This window comes from Malania oleifera, chromosome 9 (assembly GCF_029873635.1).
Source record: "Malania oleifera isolate guangnan ecotype guangnan chromosome 9, ASM2987363v1, whole genome shotgun sequence".
In the NCBI taxonomy this organism is placed as follows: domain Eukaryota; kingdom Viridiplantae; phylum Streptophyta; class Magnoliopsida; order Santalales; family Ximeniaceae; genus Malania; species Malania oleifera.
In genome coordinates, this window is record NC_080425.1 from 37,115,670 (window position 1) to 37,137,555 (window position 21,886).

Sequence of the window (21,886 nt, forward strand, 5' to 3'; positions counted from 1 at the left end):
ATCAAGTACTCGTGGTCACTCAACTATTGGCTAAAATTATTGAGGTCATTAAACTTTTTTTTTTTTTTCGTTTGTGCATTGAGGTCATTCAATTGCCAAATATCCATTTTTTTTTTTCTAGAAATAATGAGCGTTAGAAATGCTTTGGTGGAAGATTATTTTTGTATGCATTGCAACTGGATCCTACCTTGATTGACTTTAGTCAATATCTTTTCAAAAAAATAAAAATAGAAAATCATGTCACTCCTTCAGGAAATAACCTTCCCCTCAAGAGCTTCGATGACCTCATCTGCAAATATTGAAATAAAGAGGTTAAAAGTCATGACAGCAACATCGGCTTAGTTGTTGCCATCTTCTTTTTGTCTCCCCCCTGGTTCTTCATGCTCACACCATTAAAATGAGTGCACACACAGGGGGTTAAAGAGAGAGAGGCAAGGGTGTGGTTAAAGTTACACGAATAGTCACCTGCAAATCCAAATGCAAACTTCAACTTCTATTTTGATTATGACTTTTAATTAATTTTATTAAATTAAATATTATTTACAACATATGATCCAAAGAATGGAAAACTTAGCACACACAATAATATGAATTATGATATGTGTGTGTGTGTGTGTGGTATTTTTGTTCCTTCCTCTTTTGGTGGGGCTAGGAGTTGAGAGGTAGGTTGGCTAGCTGTACCTCTTGGTACATGTTCCTTCGATGTCATCATGCTTGTTAAACAATAATGTGATTGCTGTAAAGTTTTATACCATAACTGGGATGACCTTCCCTCTTATTGCTCGATTTAATTAAGGCTCTTAGCATATTTTTGGATGAGATCTCAAGCTCGATCAAAAAATTCATGGGGTTATAGAGTCCTCTCCTTTGAAATGCTTATGCAGAGGCCAATAAAATGATTTGTGGCTCTATTGGCGGTGTTGGGAATATGACTTTTAACACAATAATTGAATTTTTTCATAGCCCCTCGAATCTCTCTCATCAAAATTCGATCCCTCGATGCCTAGCCTTGATTTTATCATCAAATTTTTAATCAAAAAAGTTTGTAATTTTCATAGCTTCGGTCAAGTCTATGAAAAGTTTGATATCAAGATAGATGAGGGAATGCCAAAAATGCTAAAAGTGGTGAGATAGTGACGATTGTTAATGGTGGTGGTGCTACATAGTTCATGCAGAAGGAGGGAAGTCCTTAGCTGCACTGAAGTAAAGAAGAGAGGGGAATGAAAGTTCTTTTAGGGTTTATTTTAAAAATAAATAATATATTATAATTTAACATAATATATTATTGAAATAAAATATTTTTTTTGAAGAGAAATGAAGTGGCATTCCCTACCACATATGCAAAAAATGACTCTTAGGTCAACATATGTGATGGATGGTCATTTAAATTGAGTTATTTTATTGCACCAAAAAAAAAAAAAAGTTTGATGAGCTCAATTAGTTAATAGTTTGTGCGTGGGTGCATTTAAACCATCAATTCCTGCCAGTGGAACCTTTTAGTTCATTTTTCCGTGGCATAAATGAAACGCTGCGTTTTATGCCTTTTTAATTCTGCAGCAAAAGAAGCGTACAAGAAATGAGAAATAGAAAGCCAAGAGAGGAGAGAGAGACAGGAGAAGCCGAGAGAGTCGACAGGTCCGACCTCGAGGGTTTGGAGTGTAGTGCCGGTCGGTGCCCGCCAACCTCCCAGAGCTCCGCTGGATCTCCCAGACCCTGCTCCGCCGGAGCAACGACGACAAGAGGGAGTCGCCGACTTGGTGTAGGAAGATCCTTGGGCCTTGGCTTCCTTGATTCTTCAGTTCGTGCCTAAAAGATGGTTCAGCTTCTCTTTGAGGACATTTTTGGGGTTGAACAACTAAATCCAGATGGTAAAAAGTTCGATAAAGGTATGCCTATGCATGCTCATTTATTCTTTGGTTGGCTTGATACTTAGGACGAACAGAAAAGCAAAATTGATAGCATATATCTGCTATAATCTTGCACAGCAATATAGCTGAGTTGTGTTCTTTACTTTCTTGGAAATAGTCCTGAGGCCTAGTTGGCTTTGTCTTGAGTTCTTCAAAACGAAATGGAGGTTCGTTTATAGCTTTACATTTGCCTTTGAATGGTAACCTTTGCTGGGTTTGTGCCGCTAATAGGTTTCTTTATTGCTATGTTTAGCTTGCGTACTCAGTTAATTATGGAGCTAATTATTTGAATAAAATTGAGAAGAATTAACTATTCGTGATGTTGTTTCAGCGAATGAAATCCCACAAATATAAATGATCCAAATGGAAGCTATCTTCGTAATTTCGCGCCAATCCCTTATTGACTAAGAATCCATATTCTTAAAGTTTAACTATGAGCCAGTATTAGTCTAAGCTTTTAGAATGCATTCATTGATAAACAGTTCCATAATAAAACATTTAATTCAAGAATTTCTGTCATACCATTTTCTTTTGAGTCTTTTTCCCTTATTTCTACCAAACTATGGTTATGAGGTCTCTGGTGCTATCTGTTGCACATGGAAAAGGAACTTTGTGCTAGAGAAGAAGCTACTCTCATTTATAAAGAAGGTACAAACTTACAAATTACAGGATCTAAAGTCGTGAATCATATTATTCCTGTTTGGTAGAGAACTTGTCATGGACTTTTAAGGAATTGGTTTTGATAAAGTTTTCAAGACTAGGGCATGGGGACCATCTTAAGGGCTAGATGTGGGCTAGGTCAAGCTATAATATTTTGTTGATTGGTGAATTTAGTGACATATACTTTGAGGGTCTTTGATAAGACTATAAGAGCATGGCAGCGTGCTAAGATAGATCTAAGAATTGGAGAAGCTTATGAGAGGTTTTTCGTGGTTAGGTCTTGGGGAGAATAAGAGGGATCATCTTATTAGTTGGGAGGCGGTCAAGAGACCCAAATCAGAGGGGCGTTTGGGTCTCGGTGTTGTGGTTTGTAAAAAACATCTCCTTAATAGGTAATGGTAATAGAGGTTCCCCGTAAGAGTATAATTCATTATGGCACAAAGTAACAAAGAGTGAGTTTGGTATTCATATGAATGGGTGGGTTACTAGGAGGGGTACCATTGTTACTCATGCATGCCCTTGGAAATTTGTTTCACAGGTTTGTAGCTATCCCCCCCCCCCCACCAATTCATTTTCTATTGTTATTGAGGATTGGGCTTATTTGGGTCGGTATGATTTTGTTGGAATCTCTAGTGCTTTCATTCATAGGCTATCTTTCCTTCATAATGTATCAATTTTAGAATTCTGTTCTTCAGGGGGGGTGTGTCATGGGCTTCCATTTTTCCATGAGTATCAGTGAGAGAGAGATAGATGAGCTCACTAGCCTGTTGAGAGTTTTGAATTCTTTCAATCCTAATAGGAGGGGGAATGCTAGGCTTTGGATTGGGGACTCTTTTGGGTTTTTTTTCTTCAAAGTTTTTTTTTATCCGTCTTAATCTCTTAACCCTAGTCCTTTCTATTTAGATAAAGTTGGGTGAAAGGCTATTGTGCCTTTTTAATAATTGAGCTTTCATTTGGACTTTGGTTCTCAACAAGGATAATACGAACGACTTGCTTCAGACTAGGAGGCCTTATGAAGCTCTTAGGCTAGATGTTTGCATGATGTGTTGATGCAAGGATGGAGACTAATTGCCATTTATTTTTGCTTTGTGTGGTGAGTGTTTTGGAACAATTTTTTTTTCCTATTTCAGCGAGGCTTGAGTGGTACCGAAGGCTGTTCATGTGTTCATTTTTTTTTTTTTGGTAGCAAAAGAAGAGATTTCATTAGAAAGCGAAGAATTACAAAGAGGAGGATAAGACATCTCCCATCAAAATCTTGAAATATCTAGAAAAAAGAAACTAAAAACACAAAAAAGTACTTTGAAATACCAAAGGAAAAAATTTCTATAATCTCTCTGAATTTCCGAAAAGCTCTCTCTCGTAAATTAGCTAGAGCCAATGCACCATAAAGAAGCCAAATAATGAATCTTCTACAAAACAAGTTGCTTGTTCAATTTTATACTTGAAAAAATTCGTGCATTTGTCTCCAATCGTAAACCCTGCAATGCTACAAATATTCCACAATTCCTTGGAGCAACACTATCCTTTCTTCTTTCAAAGCCCCTAAAAGAGATTGGCAACATTCCATTCGCTGTCGTTGGCAAACCCAAGCTTCTGCCAACGTGCAAAAAAAATTATTCCAAATGTTACGAACAAAATCATAGTGTGAGAACAAATGAGGAACCAACTCAGAATTCAAATAACAAAGCACACTAACATCTGGAGATAAGGCTTTCAAAGGTCTCCTAATTTGCAACAGATTATTAGTGTTGATTCTATTAGGCACCATCAGCGAAACAAAAGCTTTAATCTTTAGGGAAGCTTTGGTGAATCTAGAGGATGATACTTGGGTAGTAAAGAAAGTTGATGGTGGGATTAAGATGTCCAAAAAAGCCGTAAAGACAAAAAAAAAAAAATGGTATAAAACTTGGCAAAATTGTAGAAATATAAAAATCCTTGAAAAGTATAAAAAGCAAAGGAAAAATGTAAAAAAGGCTATTAGTGATGTTAAACGTAGAGCTTATGATATTTTATATACTAGACTAGATACAAAAAAAAAAGAGAAAGAGACATATAAACTTGCTAGAGTTGGACAAAAAAAAATGCAAACATTTAGGTTAATGTGTATGAAAAGTGAATTTAATGTATTAATTGAAAAAAAAGACATAAAAGGGAGGTTGTGATACTTTAATAAGATGTTTAGTGAAAACCAAAATGAAAGCGTTAAATTGGAAGTGACTAATGATGAAAAGACTAAAAATAAGAGGTTTATTTGCAAAATTAGAGTTAGTGAATTTAAGATGGCTTCATAAAAGATGAAAAGTGGGAAATCTATAGGACCAGATAACATGCTAATTGTAGGTTGGAAATATTTACGGGACAAAGGAAGTATATGATTAACTAATCTATTCAACACTATCATAAAAACCAAGAAAATGTCAATGGAATGGAGGATTAGTACACTAATATCCTTTTATGAAAAAAAGGGACATTCATAATTGTAATAACTATCTTATGGGTCATACAATGATATTGTGGGAAAGAGTAATTTAATTAAGAATTAGACTAGAAATGAGGGTTTTAGAGAATCTATTTGGTTTTATGTCTGGGAGATCAACAACAAAAACTATTATCTTTTAAGAAGATTAATGGAAAAGTTCAGGGAAAAGAAGAGAGATTGGCATATGGTTTTTTATTGACCTAGAGAATGCCTATGATAGAGTACCTAGGTAATTTTTTTGGTGGGTTTTAGAAATGAAGGGTGTATGTAATAGATATATTGAGGTCATTAAGGATATGTATAATAGAGTAAATACTAGCATTAGGACGGTAGGAGGAGAGTCTAGAAAATTTCCAATTACAATAAGTGTACATCAAGTTTCTACTATAAGACCTTATCTTTTTGCTTTAGTGATTGATGAACTCATTAGGAATTTCTAAAATGGAATCCCTTAGTGTATGTTGTTTGTAGATGATATTGTTTTGATTGATGAAAGCTGGAGTGGAGCGGAATCTAAGTTAAACTATGGAGAATTACTTTAGAGTTTAAGGTTAAAGGATAAGTAGAAATAAGACAGAATATATGAGGTGTAATTTATGCAACATAAGGAGTATTAGAGATACGATTAAACTTGATAATCAAACAATTAATGGTGCTGTAGATTTCGATATTTTGGATCTATTATGCAAGCAAAAGGAGAAATTGAAGAGGATGCAATGGAGGAATGCGTTATGCGTTTTGTGTGATTGTAGAATACCCTTAAAATTGAAAGTAAAGTTCTATAAGACAGCTATAAGGCCAGTCATGCTTTATGGATTCAAGTGTCGGGCAACTAAGAAACATCATAAACAGACAAGATGTGAATGTTAAGGTGGATGAGTGGTATACCATTAAAATATAAATTGAAGAACGACATTATTTGCAATAAACGAGGCATGCACTGGCCGAAGACGAGACAAGGGAGGGTCAACTTAGATGGTTTGAGAATTTGAAACTTAGACCAAGCAACGCACTTGTGAGGAGAAGTGAGTTATTCATTGTTTCTGGTCTGAAAGGAATAGCCGTAGACATAAAATAACCTGAAATGAGATAGTGAAGAAAGACTTAAAAGCTCTTAAGCTAGTGGCATAAAATGCCCTTGATTAGGTGGATTGGCAGAAAAAATTCATGTAGCGGACTCACCTAGTGGGACCTAAGGCTGCTTGTTGTTGTTTAAGTAAGACTTTGTTCGTATCAAATAGTTAAGCAATGTGTTAGGGGTTGACAGTGTGACCCCGGTTAAATGGGGAGGAGCAATGTCTTCACTTGCCCTCGCCAGAGATTTTTATATTGGATGTTGAATTATTTGGATGATGACTTGTGTGGTTGTCTTGTTGATTGAATATAACAACTAGCTCCACATGTCATTGAGTATGAAGGTCACTTGTCTTCATGAATTCATTATTGTTGGAACTGATATTTCATGCCCATGATGGCTTTTGAAAATCTCTCAAGTGTTCATGATAGCCAGATTGAATGTGTAGTTGTTGGCTGACTCGTTGAGGGAGAGCCTCGATAAGTGCCGTGTGGCCAGTTAATTGAGTTTAAATTGGTGGTCCGTGACAGTTGGTATCAGAGCATGGTGGGCGTGAACACTATGAGTTGTAAAATGAGAATTTAAAATTTTGTAAAACGGAACAATGCGGAGGCATGTAAGGCAAGGGATGACTCAAGATAAAGGTGTGCCAATAGAGTTTGAGGTTGCCAAAGAGAAAATTGATTTTGAAAATAGAACTGTGGAGCTTGAGTAAGTCACTCCATGTATAAGAATCCCTAGTATGGAGTAGTTGAAAGCCTTGAGAATAGGTTGAAATACATTGAGGGCATGATGCCATATACCATCTCGTGGAGGCGAAAGACAAATAGAGCTTGCGGTATTCGAAAGGAGGATTGAGCAGTTGGAAACTCATTGAGGGCGGGAGGCCATACATGATCCCAAGGGATAGTGCCAATAGAGCTTGAGGCCTCTCTACAGGAAGCAGACCAATAGAGCTTGAGGTTTGTGAGAAAATATTGAGTTATTGGAAGCCTTGAGTAGGCTGAAACATATTGAGGGCGTGATGCCATTCGTTGTCTCAAAGGGTAGTGCCAATAGAGCTTGAGGCCTCCTTGCGGGAAATAGACCAATAGAGCTTGAGGTCTGTCAAAGAATATTGAGCTGTTGGAAGCCTTAAATAGGCTGAAAGATATCTAGGCCGGATGCAATCCAGTATCCCATAAGTTTGTGCCAATAGAGCTTGAGGCCCCCTACGGGAGTTAATTGAGATCGTGGGTTATCTTTGTGCGTGCCGAGAATAGAAAAGAATTCATGACAATTTGATGGGTAAGTGAGCAGAGGATTTCCAAATAGGACTACAAAGAGATGGTAATGGTCCCCGCCAAGCACCCAAGAAAGTAGGCAAGGTGTCACGCCAAGTGCTAAAGGGGTTGGTTGGGTTAACGTTGCATGCTCTGGTAAGTCAACATGGCAGAGAAAGGGTAATGGTTCACGCCAAGCGCCCATGAAAGTAGGTAGGGTGTCACACCATGCGCTAAAGGGTTGGCAAGGTGAACTATGCATGAATCTGTTTGTATGGCAGGGAAGGATTATAGTTCATGGCAAGTACCTAGGAAAGTAGGTTGGGTGACACGCCAATGTGCGAAAAGGGTAGGTAGGGTGAACGCTGAACGCTTTGACCAAGTTAAGATAGATAATTGCAAGCCTCTGACGACTTGAACGATGCTATGATGAGAGATTCGGTAGATTTCAATGCCCAAAGGACAACCAACTGGAATGGATGAGTTGTATTCCCTTTTCATTTCTTTATCAGTCGGTAGTCGTATCCTTTTTTCAGATCCTTAACTGTCAGTTATCATAGTTATCTCACACAATCGACGAGTCGTATCCTTTTTAGTCCTTTATCAGCCAATTGTCATAGTTACCTTGCACAGTGGATGAGTCAGATACTTTTTTAAGTTCTTTACCAATCAGTTGTAGTAGTTACTTCACACAGTGGGTTGAGTTGTATCCCTTTTCAGTGCTTTACAAGTCAGTGGTTGTATTTCTCTCACATCGTGGATGAGTAATACCGGGTAGATACTAAATATGTAGAGTATAACCTAGTAGACATGTAGACGAAGGTCACCAACAACAAGAGTGCAAAGTCTTCTTACAAATACATCGACGAGGTCATCGATAGATTGAGTGGGGGAGAATGTTAGGGGTTGATAGTGTGACCTCGGTTAAATGGGTAGGAGAGATGTCTTCACGTGCCCTCGCCAGGGATTTTTATACTGGATGTTGAGTTATTCGGATGATGGCTTGTGTGGTTGTCTTGTTGATTGAATATAACAACTAGTTCCACATGTCATTGAGTATGAAAGTTGCTTGTCTTCATGAATTCATTATTGTTGGAACTGATATTTCATGCATGTGATGGCTTTCGAAAACCTCTCGAGTGTTCAGGGCGTCCAGATTGAATGTGTAGCCATTGGTTGACTCGTCGAGGGAGAGCCTCGACGAGTGCCGCGTGGCCCGTTAATTGAGTTTAAATTGGCGATCCGTGACACAATGCATATCTTGTGAATATTACAAAAAATAAATATTTCTATATCATTATCATCCTCATTATAGTCTTCACCCCCTGTTAGTATAGAAAATTGAGATTACTTTATGAAAAATAAAAATGAGAGTTAATGAGTAGAGAAGTATAAAAATAAACATAATTTTCTCCATAACAGTCCCTTAATGGCTGTGGCGATCCCTTAGCAGCTGTTGCAGCCATTTTGTAATGATAGCAGGAAATAACAACTGAGATGGCTGTGATTCTTTTCTCACTGGTTTAGCAGTGTGTGATGGTATTGGGATCCCAAGAATCCTTTACATAACAACATTGCATAACAGTTGTGGCCACTATTAAAACCATGCTGCATGTTGAAACTTAGAGTCCGCATATTGGTCATGCAGTGTTTGAATAACACATTCAGAGGTGCATATTCAGGGGGTATGTGATCTGTAGTACGGTGAAATCATAAGAAGTTAGGTTTATTTGGATCTCACAGCAAAATTGAATAGGCTTAATGTTTTCACGTCATAATCAATTTGAAGTTCATCTTCTTGAATAGAGCCATGTAGGGAAAATGTTACCATCTCACAAATGATGGATAAAATTTGGAACACTCTCAGTTGAGAAAACCTTAAAATTACCCAAATACCATCTTAATGATGAACTTCTGTGTTCTCTGAAATGTTTTCAGATTATTTATCAGATACATTTTAAAAATAGAAAATAATCAAATGTGTTAACTTCTGAAGTGTGCTTTAAGCTAATTATCAACCATATTTCTCTAGTTACTCGGATTGTGGCAAGGAGCGAGAAGTTTGATATGTACATGCATCTTGATGTCAACACGGAGATATATCCAATTGAGGCTGGCGATAAATTCACGATGGCATTGGCTCCAACATTAAATTTAGATGGAACACCTGACAGTGGCTTTTATACTCAGGTAGCTTTATTCTTGTTGCATTTAGGTTTTCTTGTGAAAATGCCATGAAATTTCAGTTATTCCATCACTTTAAGCTTATTAATGGTGAATGATATTGAAATCAGAGGTGAATATATAGATTTCTGGCAGATTGCTTCTCCCCTGAAAAGCTGGATTGTAATGAAAACATATGTTGATATGAAGCCCGCATCAGTGCTAGCTATACAACAGGAGGTTGTCCATTTCCCATCCCGTATCCCTTCCCACCATTCTAGGATTTGAATTTTAGACCTCCAATGTGAAAGTCCCATGCTTCAACCACTGGGATGAGTCCAATGAAAGGCTCATATAACATTTTCATTGCTTTATCCATTTTGTATTCTAGGTTCTCTCTTGCACGAGTCATTCTGGACCTCATTAATTTGAACTTGTGCCAGTGTGCTTCTGTTTAGCTGATTAGACAATTGCAAGATCTGGGTGAAAAACCTTGAAAGTTTCCTCGATGGGGCCTAAAGATATATACACATCCAAGAAAATAGAAAAAATATTGAAAACACATTTTTTTACAAAAAATTAATACTTTTATTATAACGAGGGTGAACTTTCTTAATTGGTCAAATCTTTCATTTGGAATTTTTTTGACATCAGCGATGGCAGCCTTCTTTGTTTTATCACTGTGGGGGCATAATCATATTTTTTTGCAATTTGATATAAATTCTATTGTTATATAAAATTCCAGTTGGGGCAAGGAGCCCCACCTTTGTAAGATCAATAATTGTGTGATATGATGTAACCATCCTTGCTACAACACTTAACTGCATCTATTTTGTATTTTATATTTTTATCTTTTATACTAAGCCTTTTTTGAATAATCAATTTGAACTTGTCACCACGCTTAGTGTTTATCTGATTAAGCGATTGCAATATCAATAACTATGTGATATGTATAGGACATGTGGGCTGGGAAGTGGGGATGTTAAGAAGAAAGACATGTTGGAGATAAATATGGATATGCGCCTAGGGCAACATGGCTCAAATTCAGTGCACAACTTCAAATCATGGATATGTGCCTTGGACACTACAGGAAATTAAGTAAAAGCCCTCTGAATAGGAAGCAATCGATTTTAAATCTCCATTTTTCTCCTGTGAAAAGTTGGATGAAACTGGGCTTGAGTTCTATAATGCGCTAGTATTAGAAACCACAGGCGAACATGAACCTCTTAAAAGGCACGAGTGGTTTTCCTCTGGCTGCAAACAGAAAATAAAATATCCCAGCCTATTATTGCTACAGTAAAACTCAGTGGGGATAGTGAACCCAGAAATTGGGATATCGTGGAAGTTTTCCTTGTCTTCAACTTCGTCATCACATATTTTTGTTTGGGCCAACTCCGGACCCCAATTGCCTTTTTCTTAGGGATTGTCCCCCCTATGCTTGCCTCGGAAGGGGAACTTCGTCTATTTTGATCGTTTACGTGAATTGGGAGATCTTGTCTAGGTTTATCCACCCAATGAGCTGTGTCTAAGTTCATCCTCTCCTGCAAACGTGTGCAAAGCCAATGATACATCTTGGTAAGTAAAATAGAGCTTGAAATATCATCTTGCATAATTGGGAATATATAAAGTCAAATTTGATGAATGGAATGGGGAGGATTGAGTACATGGTTTTAAATCAAGGTAGTGGGTAGCGTAATGTAATAATAGCAGGTGTAATGGGAAGTGGGAGTGACATATGTTACATGACAGGAAGCAGATGTAACGGCTGTGAATTTTTTTCAAGCATGCACAACCTTGTGCATATTAGTTTATTTGCATGTTTTAAGAAAAAATCTTCTTAGAAGAGTTTGTCTATATTGGATCCTTTAGTTCAACTAAGTAAGTTGTTTGGTAAGGGCAAGCAGTTTACATTTGTTTTAAACCATCATTATAGAAAAATTACGTGCGTGCGCTTATTATACTCTCTCTTTTTTCTTATGCGCGATAAATTCTTATATGTGCTACATTATTTAATAAAACAAAATACATTATGCACTCTATTAATCTATTAGACAAATAAGACATGAATAGTACAAATATACAATATCTAGAAAAGAAAAGAAGGTTGAAGTTGAAAAATATATAACATAAATATCAAATTGCTAATATTATCAAAATAAAATATTTTCCTAACAAATTTGTATTTTCAAATTGTTAATTGATGCATCTCTTGTGAGTATTTAGAAAAATAGTAAATTTTGTATCATTATCATCCTTATTATAATCTTTTTCCCCTCTCGCCACATGGTATATTGAGAATGGTTTATAAAAAGTGGGGTAAAAACAAAAGTGCGAAGAAAAAGTAGAAAATAAATTATTTTTTTCTAGTGTAAAGAGTCTTGTAGTGGGTACATAACGGTTGTAGCGGCCTTTACGTAGTGATCACAATCCGTAACGACCACTACGGCTGTGATTTTTCTTTCCACCAATTTTGCGGTGTGTAACGGTAACGGTCACGGCCGTTATTTAGAACCATGATTGAGTATAATAATAGATTATCTTGTACAGTGAGGATCAAATAATTGATTACGTTTATTGCCTCGTTTCCTTTCCTAGCACTACATGTAGTGCTTATGGGAGACAGAGAGGGGGTGGAGAGCTTCTTGAAGATTTTTTGAGGAGATATTGGAGACGTTTTTGAGAGATTACCCGAGACACTTGAGCCTCACTTCATGGCGACTGCAACTGTCTGCACCATCACTGTCGCTACACTCTTGCCAGACCTTTCCTTGGTTTCAGGTGCTCTAGTAGAGCTCTCTTTCCCATCTCTTTTTCTCTATTTTGCAGGATAGTCAGGGAGTATGTACTGTGTTACTATGTGTTTGTGAATGTGTGTGATTGTGTGTTTGTAGGATATTCACGGAGATGGAGGGAAGAAGATGAATAATATTTTTCCCCCACCTTATGGATTTCATTTTTCCTTTTTAATTATTTATTTTCTTTTATTTTGATTAATACTTTCTTATTGTTATAATGCTAGTATCAGTGGAAACCAAAAAAAGGAAAATAAAAAAGTAAGAAATTAGATTGAAAAAGAAAGTGAAATAAGGTTTTTCCTTCCCCCCCCCCACTCCATCTTCATCTAACTATTATTATTATAATGAGAAAATAAAAAAAAACTTTATTTTCATTTTCATTTTCATTTTCATTTGTTATTATTATTATTTATTGTTTTCATTTCATTGATTTTTTTTTAAAAATAAAAATATTTTTGTCATTATCAGAAAATTCAAAAAAGAAAAAAGAAAAAAAAACGAGGAAAAGAGTTTTTTATTATTATTATTATTTCATATGCATGTTTTTTCATTTCTAGAAAACTATAAAATGTTATTCTTTAGTTCATTTTATTTTCTTTATTATCATTAGGCTACTTTTGTAACTATCATTTTTTTTCTTTTATATATATATATATATATATATATATCCTAATTGATAAAAATCCAAATAAATTGCAAAAAATTTAGAAAATAAAAGGTTGAAGATAATCAAGATAGCTTAATTTTCTTGCATTTTAATTTATTTGTTTATTTTTCTTGTATTATTTTAAAACTGATAGCACAAAAATTAAAACAAAATATGAATATAAAAATCTAAAAAATAAAGAAGATTGATGTTTAGAAATGGTAGGAATCTTGCTTTTCTGTGATTATGTGTGTATTTATTTGTCTTATATGTTTTAATGTGCTAAAAATCAAAAAAATTGAAAATTGGAAAATAAAATTGTGCATAAAATATTTCTTTTTGAAAGACCTTGATTTTAATAGTTTTGGTTGATTAAATATGTTAGTTTTTAGGGTTTACATTTCCTTAAATGGGTAGTTTTTTTTTTTTTTTTTTAAATTCTAAAATGTGAAGTTGAAAGTCGGAATGAAAATAAGTGACATTCATCTTCCTTAATGTTCCATTGATCTTGATTTCCTTTTCTATTCTTTATTTTTTTTTTTTCCGAATTCATGGTTTCTTTTTTAATGTTGAATGTGATCTTTGTTATAACAACAATGCTTTAAATCAGTTCGACAGTGAATTCCCGAAATAAGCAACACTAGGGTTTCTTGAGGTGAGATGATCCTCATTGCCTAACTAGATTACTGGGAGGGTCTCGAGGGGATTCAATACTAAAAAAGGGAGGTAAAATTGAAGATTGATTGAACAAATTGCCTATGCTAGAACGTTAATCTTGATTTTCTTATTGCGAATTACTTTCCTCGTGTTAATAAAAAATTATGTAAATGAATCACAGTTTCCCTAAATGAGCACAGTAGCGCCTTGTTTTCTTGACGTCAGATAATCCTCATTACCTAATCAAGCGACTTGAAGGCTCTTCAAGAGAGTCAAAAATAAAAGAAAAGGTTAGATGAAAATAGTAACCTTTGAGGATTCTTGGGAATGTGAGCTTTGGAATATCTAATGGCCCTGTTTGACTCGTCTTATGAAGCGTTTGTGTCAGGCATTTGTTATTCCTTGGGAATTCAATTTTCTTCCAAAACGTGAGAATCTCTAACCCATCTATTTTTGTTGGGTAAGCTTGGATTCACGCGAGAATGACATCTATTCCTAGGCATAGGGTTCCTAGCTATGAGATTTTCTCCAAGTAAATGCCTAGAAGAATTACACAGTCAACATCCTTTCTTTTTTGTAAGCAAAAGAAGAAATTTCATTAATTAGAGAAGAATTTACTGTGGAGAATAAGACATCTCCCATTAAAATTCTGGAAAAATCCAATAAAAAGAAACTGAAAAACAAATAATAGTTTGAAATGTCAAAGCAAAAAATTCCTTCAACCTCCAAGATTTTTGAAGAGCTAGCTCCCTTAAAACATCCAAAGCCAATGCACTGTAAAGAGCCCAAGTATTGAATCTTTTCCCAAACTAGCTGCTCATTCAATATCGTTTTTTCCCTGAAAAAAATCCGTTCATTATGCTCCAACCATAATCCCCATAGCACTGCAAATATGCTGCATTTCCCAAGAACAGCCTATCTTTCCTTCTTCCAAAACCCTCAAAAGAAATAGCCAACATTCCTTCTACCAACACTGGAGAAACCCAAGCTTCTCCCAAGACGCCGAATAATTTATTCCAGATGCTCCAAGAAAAATGTAAGAACAAATGAGATTCCAATTCAGAATTCAAATAACAGAATCCACAAACATATGGAGATAAGGCCTTCAAAGGTTTCTCAATTTGCAATAGATTATTGATGTTGATTCTATTAAGCGCATCAGCCAAAGGAAACCTTTAATATTTGGGGGAGCTTTGGCCTTCTAGATACATGAGTATAGAGGGAGGGAAACAAGAATTAGAATGGACCAAAAACTCAAAGAAAGATCCACAAGAATAAACCCCCAATTGATTCAAAGCCCAAGACGGATTATCCCCCTTGCTGAAGAAGGATGACAATTCTATGATAACGACAACAAGGGTAAAGTTCCATCAAATCTCTATCATTTAGAGATCTTCTAAAGTGAAAGTTCCAAGGAAATCAATTGAAAGAGATGAGGATAAAATGTGAATAGAATATCATTCCCCAACCACAGATCTAAAACAAATCTGGGAACTCCTCCCCAACACAAAATTAATGTGGGGAGTGAATAAAGGATAAATATGGGAAATAGATCTCCATGGACTCTCCACAGAACATCGGAAACTAACACTGGTATCCCACCCATTCACACGCAACCCATGCTTACTTCTAATCATTTTATGCCAAAGGAAATGATCTTCCAAGGGAAAACACCATTACCATTTAGTTAGGAGGGCAATGTTTTTTGACACCAAATTACCTAGACCCAGCCCTCCCTCCATTTTAGACCCACAGACTTCATCCCACTTTACTAAGTGATCCTGGAAACCCCCAACTCTAGAACATAGGAAATTGAAATCTCTCATTATTTTCTCAATCTTATTTGCAATCCCCACTGGGATTTAAAAATTGACAAATAATGCAAAGGGATACTAGATAAACAGGTCCAAATAAGGGTGATTCTACCTCCAGGGGAAAAGAGTGTCCTGTTCCAACCATCCAGCCTCTTGGCCACTCATTCCACCACTGGATTCCAAACACCGTTGGTCTAGGATTGCCCCCCAAAAGGGATCCCTAAGTAAGTCAGAGGCCACTCTAAAATACCGCACCCCACCTCAGAAGCACGCTCTCTAACACACTCAAGGGGCATACTAATATTTTTTCCCCATATTTATTTTAAGCCCCAACACCCTCTCAAAGACATGAAGTCCCAAATAAATCTTAAAGAAGGGCTATGATCATCTAGAAAGAAAATAGTGTCATCTGCAAATTGTAGATGAGAAACCACCATTCCCTCTTCCCCCACTTCCTAACCTTTCACCAACCCCCAATCCCAAGCCCTATTCACCATTCTACTCAATACATCAGCTACTAGGACAAACAAAAAAGGGGAGAGTGGATTCCCTTGTTTAATGCCTCTTGAAGCCCTAAACCAAGACCTTGGTTCCCCATTCACAACAACCAAAAACCGAATAAGCAACCCTTAACTACCAACGTCAATGCTCATTGAAATCCTTTCTCACAAAAATTTTGTCCAAACAACTCCCGACTAACTCTTTTATAAGCCTTCTCAAAATCTAGTTTGAATATGAATTCCCTCTTCTTCCTCCTACAAATATCCTCCACCTCATTAGCCACCAAAATGGCATCCACCATTTGTCCCCCCCACCCCACCCCACCCCAACCCAAAAAAATGGAATAAAATGGAAGCACCCTGAGGTGTAGAATAGTCTTGTCAAGCACTGCATTCAACCTATCAGCAAGAACTTTGGTGATAATCTTATAAATCTTATAACCTCTAGAGACTAGACTAGTAGGTCTGAAATCCTCTTATCTTAATTTGGACCTTGATTTCTTAGGCACAAGGGTGATAAAAGTGGAATTAATGCTCTTACTCAGAATCTCGTTCCTATAAAATTCAGCGAAGACTTTAAGCAGGTCATCCTTGATAGTATCGCAAGAGTCTTGGAAGAAAATTAAATAAATACCATCTAGACCCAGGCCCGACCCTCTCCATCCCAAAAACTATCCCCCTTTCCTCCTCCTCATCAAAAGGTCTCTCCAACTAAAGCTTTTGATCCCTAGAGAGATGGGATTCCACTCTAACCCCTCAACCATTGCTCTACAAACCTCTTCCTCAGAATAAATATTATTGAAAAAATTAGACATCTCAAAGGCAATGCTATCAAGATCATTAATAACTCTCTCTCCCTGCACTTCCAAGTTTCTAATCATATTTTTCTCATCTTTCCATATGGCCAACATCCATTATCATAACATCACAGAAAGATTCCCGAAATGGGTATCCATTTGAATGAGGACTGAGGGTGAGTTTGCCCCCCCCAACCCATTGCGTCTTGCATAAACTTCTGTACTTTAAAAGTAAAAGCTAGGAATAATGTGCTTGGTAGACAAATTTTTCAGCTTTTAAAAAGTGAAATTTTAACTTTTTTGGGAAAGTTTTAAAAGCTTTGGATTTGAACCTTTTAAAAGCTAGCTTTTCCATCATTATTTTATTCCATTTGTTGTCCTTGGATTATATTTCAAATATCACAAATTTTATCAATGCAGTAATTCCTAAAACTACATATCCATTTTAATCATTTTAATTTTTTTAGGCACCTTACAACTTTTTTTCTGAATACTCAGATTAGCTTTCCACCACCCTCCTCCCCCTCCCCCACCCACCACCCCCCCCCCCGGCGGGCCCCACCCCCTACCCCTAATATCTTCTTTTTTTTATAGGGGGACAAACAATTTTAAAATTTTCCGACAATCTCAATCAGCTTTTCTCATAATTTTTTTTAAAAGGCTACAGGGGCCAAACTGAGCCTAAATACCTTTCTGAGACACTTAAAAGTTGGTGTCTACTCAACATATCCTGTAGGGCTGAATGAGGCTTAGCAACTTGTTTCACTTGAGCGATGGCTCGTCTTGAGACCATATTCAAAAAACATCTCTTGAATCACAATTCTGCAAATCTTTTCTGCATTAAGCATGAAAAGGCTTGGAGTTACTTGCAAAGGCTAACAAAAGGAACTCCTTGATCATGATAGCAAATTCTTGGAATGTAATTTAATTCTTTAAAAGCCTACAAATACTCATATATGTATTTTTTATTTTTTTGGCTCCTTTACTTTTTATTTTTGTGTGTGTGTGTGTGTTTTTTTTTTAATATTTTTTCTTGGCTGCTATTTTCCTTGCTTTCTCTGATGGTAAAATTGTAATCAGAAAATTCCAGTGTAGAAGGGAGGAAAGAGTAAAGTTAAAGGAAGGGGGTTTTGAATAGGCTGAATGTAGATGGGATTTCAATTTTTTTTATGGCTACTGTGGTAGGAGATGTTGGAATATAGCTCTATTGGGTGGCTAAGACCTTGGTTCATCTACTCATGCAGATTGATCGAGATGGGTATAAGGGCACCGGTCAGACCATGTTAAGATAAATGGAGCTGGTAGGTGAGGCTAGGATTGGATCTTACTGGGTCAAAAGGTTGAATTTTGGTTAAACTGAGCATGCAGAAAATCTCAGTCTTGTGTGTGCTGGATTATCATGCAAGATCTCTTGATGGCAACTTGAGGTTTCTCATGATATGCGTCTAGCTGTTGGTGTCATGAGAAGATTTTATCAGGGTGGCAATCTAGTGGTGGTAGCAGCATGATAAGCTTGTAGCGTTTCATATGATGCATCTGTGGTATGATGTCAAATAGAACTTTTGGGTTTGCACCGTTCAGTGGTGTCTGAACTGCAAGGGTTGTGTTAAGCTGGAGATGTGTTGTGTGGGGGGTTTGATTTGTTTGGCTTGATGGGAACTCTGAAGCGAAGGAGGGGATTAAAACTTGGGATGGAATGGAATAATGGAAAGGATCAGGAAGAAAGCTGTGTTTAATTCGGCTCTAGTACTAATTTAATGTAGGATGCATGGGAAACAATAAAGTAGAGAAGAAAGGTTTACAAGGGAGAAGAGGGTACACCCCTAGGGCAAAACAACTCAAATTCAATTTCTATTTCCAAGTGACGAGTACAAAATGCTACTATGTCACACTTATCAGCACCTTCAACACCAACATAAAAAATAAAACTCAAATAGGAAACATAATTCCTAACTTTTCCCCCCGAATATTTAATATCACAACAATCCTAATAAAATCTCGTACTTTTCAAATTTGGGCCTCTGGCCAGTGCATACTTCTGTTATGTGCCCCATGTATTTTTTTTCCCTGTGAATATTTGCATAATAATCCTTTTTATAGAAGGTATAATTGTCTGGTAGCAGTGCTTTTACTGGCTTCCCTCAAAGACTGGCCCCCTTTTTGTTTTGTGTCAGCGTGGTTTCAACAAAAGAGTACGTAATGTTTGTTGGAGAGTGCAGTGCAGGATGTATGTGCCATTTTATGACAATCTAACTCCAAAATTGTACTGTACTGCAATTTCAGGGTTGGAAGAAGTCACTTGCAGACAAATATGAGTATGTCATGCATGGGAGGCTTTATAAGATCTCTGAGAAATCTGGGAAAGTGTATGTATCCACCTTTTTTTGTTCCGTATAATGTTATTTTTTATGCCCTTGGAATAGAAACATGGTTCCCAACAATGTATAGATTTAATGAGATGCGGTATAGGCCTTCTTATATCTATTCATGCTGGAGTCTAAATGCAGAGTGGACTATTTTTAGCAGTTTTCTTTAGAAAAAATAAAACAAAATTGTATGGCAAATATTTCTTCTCATTTAATTAGATGTCTACATCTTTTGCTCCAGGGAGATTGATGCTTCGTTTGGTGGACTACTTATGATGCTGAAAGGGGACCCATCCAATGTCACTAATTTTGAGCTTGACCAAAGGCTGTACCTCCTTATGAGGAAGGTCTAGCCTGATTATCTCTGCTGCTACTCGCCCCTTTTTGTTCCCGAGAAACTCAGAACTTCAGCCGCCATGCATTCTTAGATCACAATGCTTGCAATGTGTCTGAATTACTTCCATGTAAAATTTAAAAGAACTTAGATGACTTCCTTCGTCATTTTTTACCCGTGGAAATTTTCCATCCAACTATCCTAAGCAAGCTCACTTAGTCACGGCCTTTGCCACATTTCATACTTGCATCATAGTGGATTTTTTTCTTGAAACCTGTTGGATATACCTTTGTTATAGAGCAAAACTGGATGATGTGTGTGTGTGTGTGTCTCTCTCTCTGTCTCCCTCCACACACAGGCGCGCGCACACACACGACAAGGTACACGCAAGCACACAATGAATGCACACACTAAACACATTGGAGGAAGATCGAAGTAACTTTTCTTTTACCTTGGCTTTTGTAAATTAGAATACAAGCATGGGTTTTGCTTGTGTATAAAGCTAACATTCGCACGCGTGGGTAGGGTAGCGTCTCTCTGTTATAAGATTTGAGTATTGCAAAAATGGAAAAATATGTTACAGATTGAAACAAGTTACAAATTTGAAGATAAATTAACTAGGAAAAATCTTGGAGAATGTTATGTCAAGGCCTCCCCAAATTCCTGCTCTCTCTAGACTTGGGCTTGCCCTGCATTGCATAATCTTTTCATACACCATATGTATAATTTCGTAAATTGCCGGACTCATCCTCTCCTTTCCTAACAAAGGTACTGAAATGGTGAAGCCAGTGAGAGCATTCACCCTAGGAATCTCAACCGTCTCTTGATCATCCTCTTCCCTCTTGTACAATGGGTGTCTCTAGGAAACTCCCACCTCTAGATCAATAGAACAATGGGTCTCTTATTGATCAAGAAGGTTATATTCACGTGAAGATTGCAAGCAACTCTTTAAGTTTGTTTATGAAGAACAAATCTCATTGTATTAGTGTCTGCAATTAATTTATTGTGTAATACTAATTGGTAGGGAGAATTGGCTCGTACTACAAGTCGTTGCTCGGTGGAACTCATGATTATGGGACTCCATAAATGGAACAAGCTCCCAAGTTCCTTTCTTCTATCCTGAGCAATTGGTCCTGCATGCATGTCGTCGGGAACTACACTGGAAAAGTTTTAATTTTTTGGAAATCAATTAGAACAATAATTAATATTCTTGAGGACAAGGGGCGCTGAGATTCCCTCCTACTTTAATGCCTAATCAAAATAAACATAGAAAATATACAAAAATACATACAAGCATGCAAACAAAGAATATGAGAAAGAAATTTGAATTTTTTGTTTGGTATGGCTGAATTTACAATATAGATTTCCAGATATCCTCAAAAGAGCAATCAAGTTATTTGTAGTTAGAAATTTTTTTTTTTTCAAAAATAACTTTGAAAAGAATCCATTTGAGTGATCTTTTGTGAAATCATCATTTGAAAACACTTTAAAACCTTGGTGATTGAAAACAAGTTTGTGAGGAATGGTGTATTCCCGAGAGAGAGAGAGAGAGAGAGAGAGAGGAGAGAGAGAGAGAGAGAGAGAGAGAGAGAGAGAGAGAGAGAGAGAGAGAGAGAGAGAGAGAGAGAGAGATAGAGAGAGAGAGGATGAATTGGGTATTAAAAAAATATTCTTAGGTTAAATTAAAATCGCAACCAGTATTACACAACATAGGGTCAATTCCCCTAATAATTCAAGTGTGCAAATATTTAAAATAGATGTGACATTCACCACAATTTAAATATTTGCATACATACTTCACATCATATCTCATTTAGATTTAAAAGCGTTTATGTAAAATGATTAAGCAATTAAGATAAACATACACGTGTGGAGCATATTTCATTTAACATAAATGTGTGCATGCAAAATACCTATAATCATAAATGAACAGGCATACACATACGGAATTTGAAGTGCGGAAATAAAATAGATAAGGAGAGAGACACGAAATTTGTTATCGAGATTCGTCCAAATCAACTTACGTCCTCACCTTAGGCATACCCCCCCAAGGATTCCACTATGCGCTCACTTAAACTGGGCAGAACGATGCCACTTACAATCTCCTTACGGGCGGAGACTCCTTAGTTCAATTACCAAGCTGAGTCCATCTAGTCTCCCTTATGGGGCGGAGACGCTCCAGCTCAATTCATGGGTTGAGCCACAATCAATACTCCTTACGAGGTAGAGATACCTCAGCTCAATTGTCCGGTTGAGCCTAACTGGTTTCCCTTATGGGGCCGTAGACTCTCCAATTCAATTTACTAGGCTAAACCAAACCGGTCTCCCTTACGGGGCAAAAACTCCCCAGTTCAATTTATCGGGTTGAACCCAACTGGTACATAAAATAATTTTTGTACATATAAAATGCTTAAAAATAATAAGCAGTGAT

At 36.7% G+C, this 21,886-nt stretch overlaps 1 protein-coding gene across 1 annotated transcript; it reads left to right on the forward strand.

Annotated features, from left to right (window-relative positions):
- Window positions 1-1,555: 1,555 nt before the first annotated feature.
- Window positions 1,556-19,728, forward strand: LOC131163787 (DNA-directed RNA polymerases II and V subunit 8A-like). The gene is made up of 4 exons (XM_058120533.1): window positions 1,556-1,886; window positions 9,416-9,573; window positions 19,039-19,121; window positions 19,363-19,728. Exons 1-4 carry the CDS (start codon window positions 1,814-1,816, stop codon window positions 19,472-19,474), a joined length of 426 nt encoding a protein of 141 aa, XP_057976516.1. The 5' UTR covers window positions 1,556-1,813; the 3' UTR covers window positions 19,475-19,728.
- Window positions 19,729-21,886: the final 2,158 nt, after the last annotated feature.

What these genes read in the sequence shown, in the direction of transcription:
- LOC131163787 (XM_058120533.1), top strand. Translation starts at nt 1,814, where the DNA reads ATGGTTCAGCTTCTCTTTGAGGACATTTTTGGGGTTGAACAACTAAAT. An exon ending in TGGTAAAAAGTTCGATAAAG is followed by an intron (nt 1,887 to 9,415) that starts GTATGCCTATGC and finishes ATATTTCTCTAG; the next exon opens with TTACTCGGATTGTGGCAAGG. An exon ending in TCTGAGAAATCTGGGAAAGT is followed by an intron (nt 19,122 to 19,362) that starts GTATGTATCCAC and finishes CTTTTGCTCCAG; the next exon opens with GGAGATTGATGCTTCGTTTG.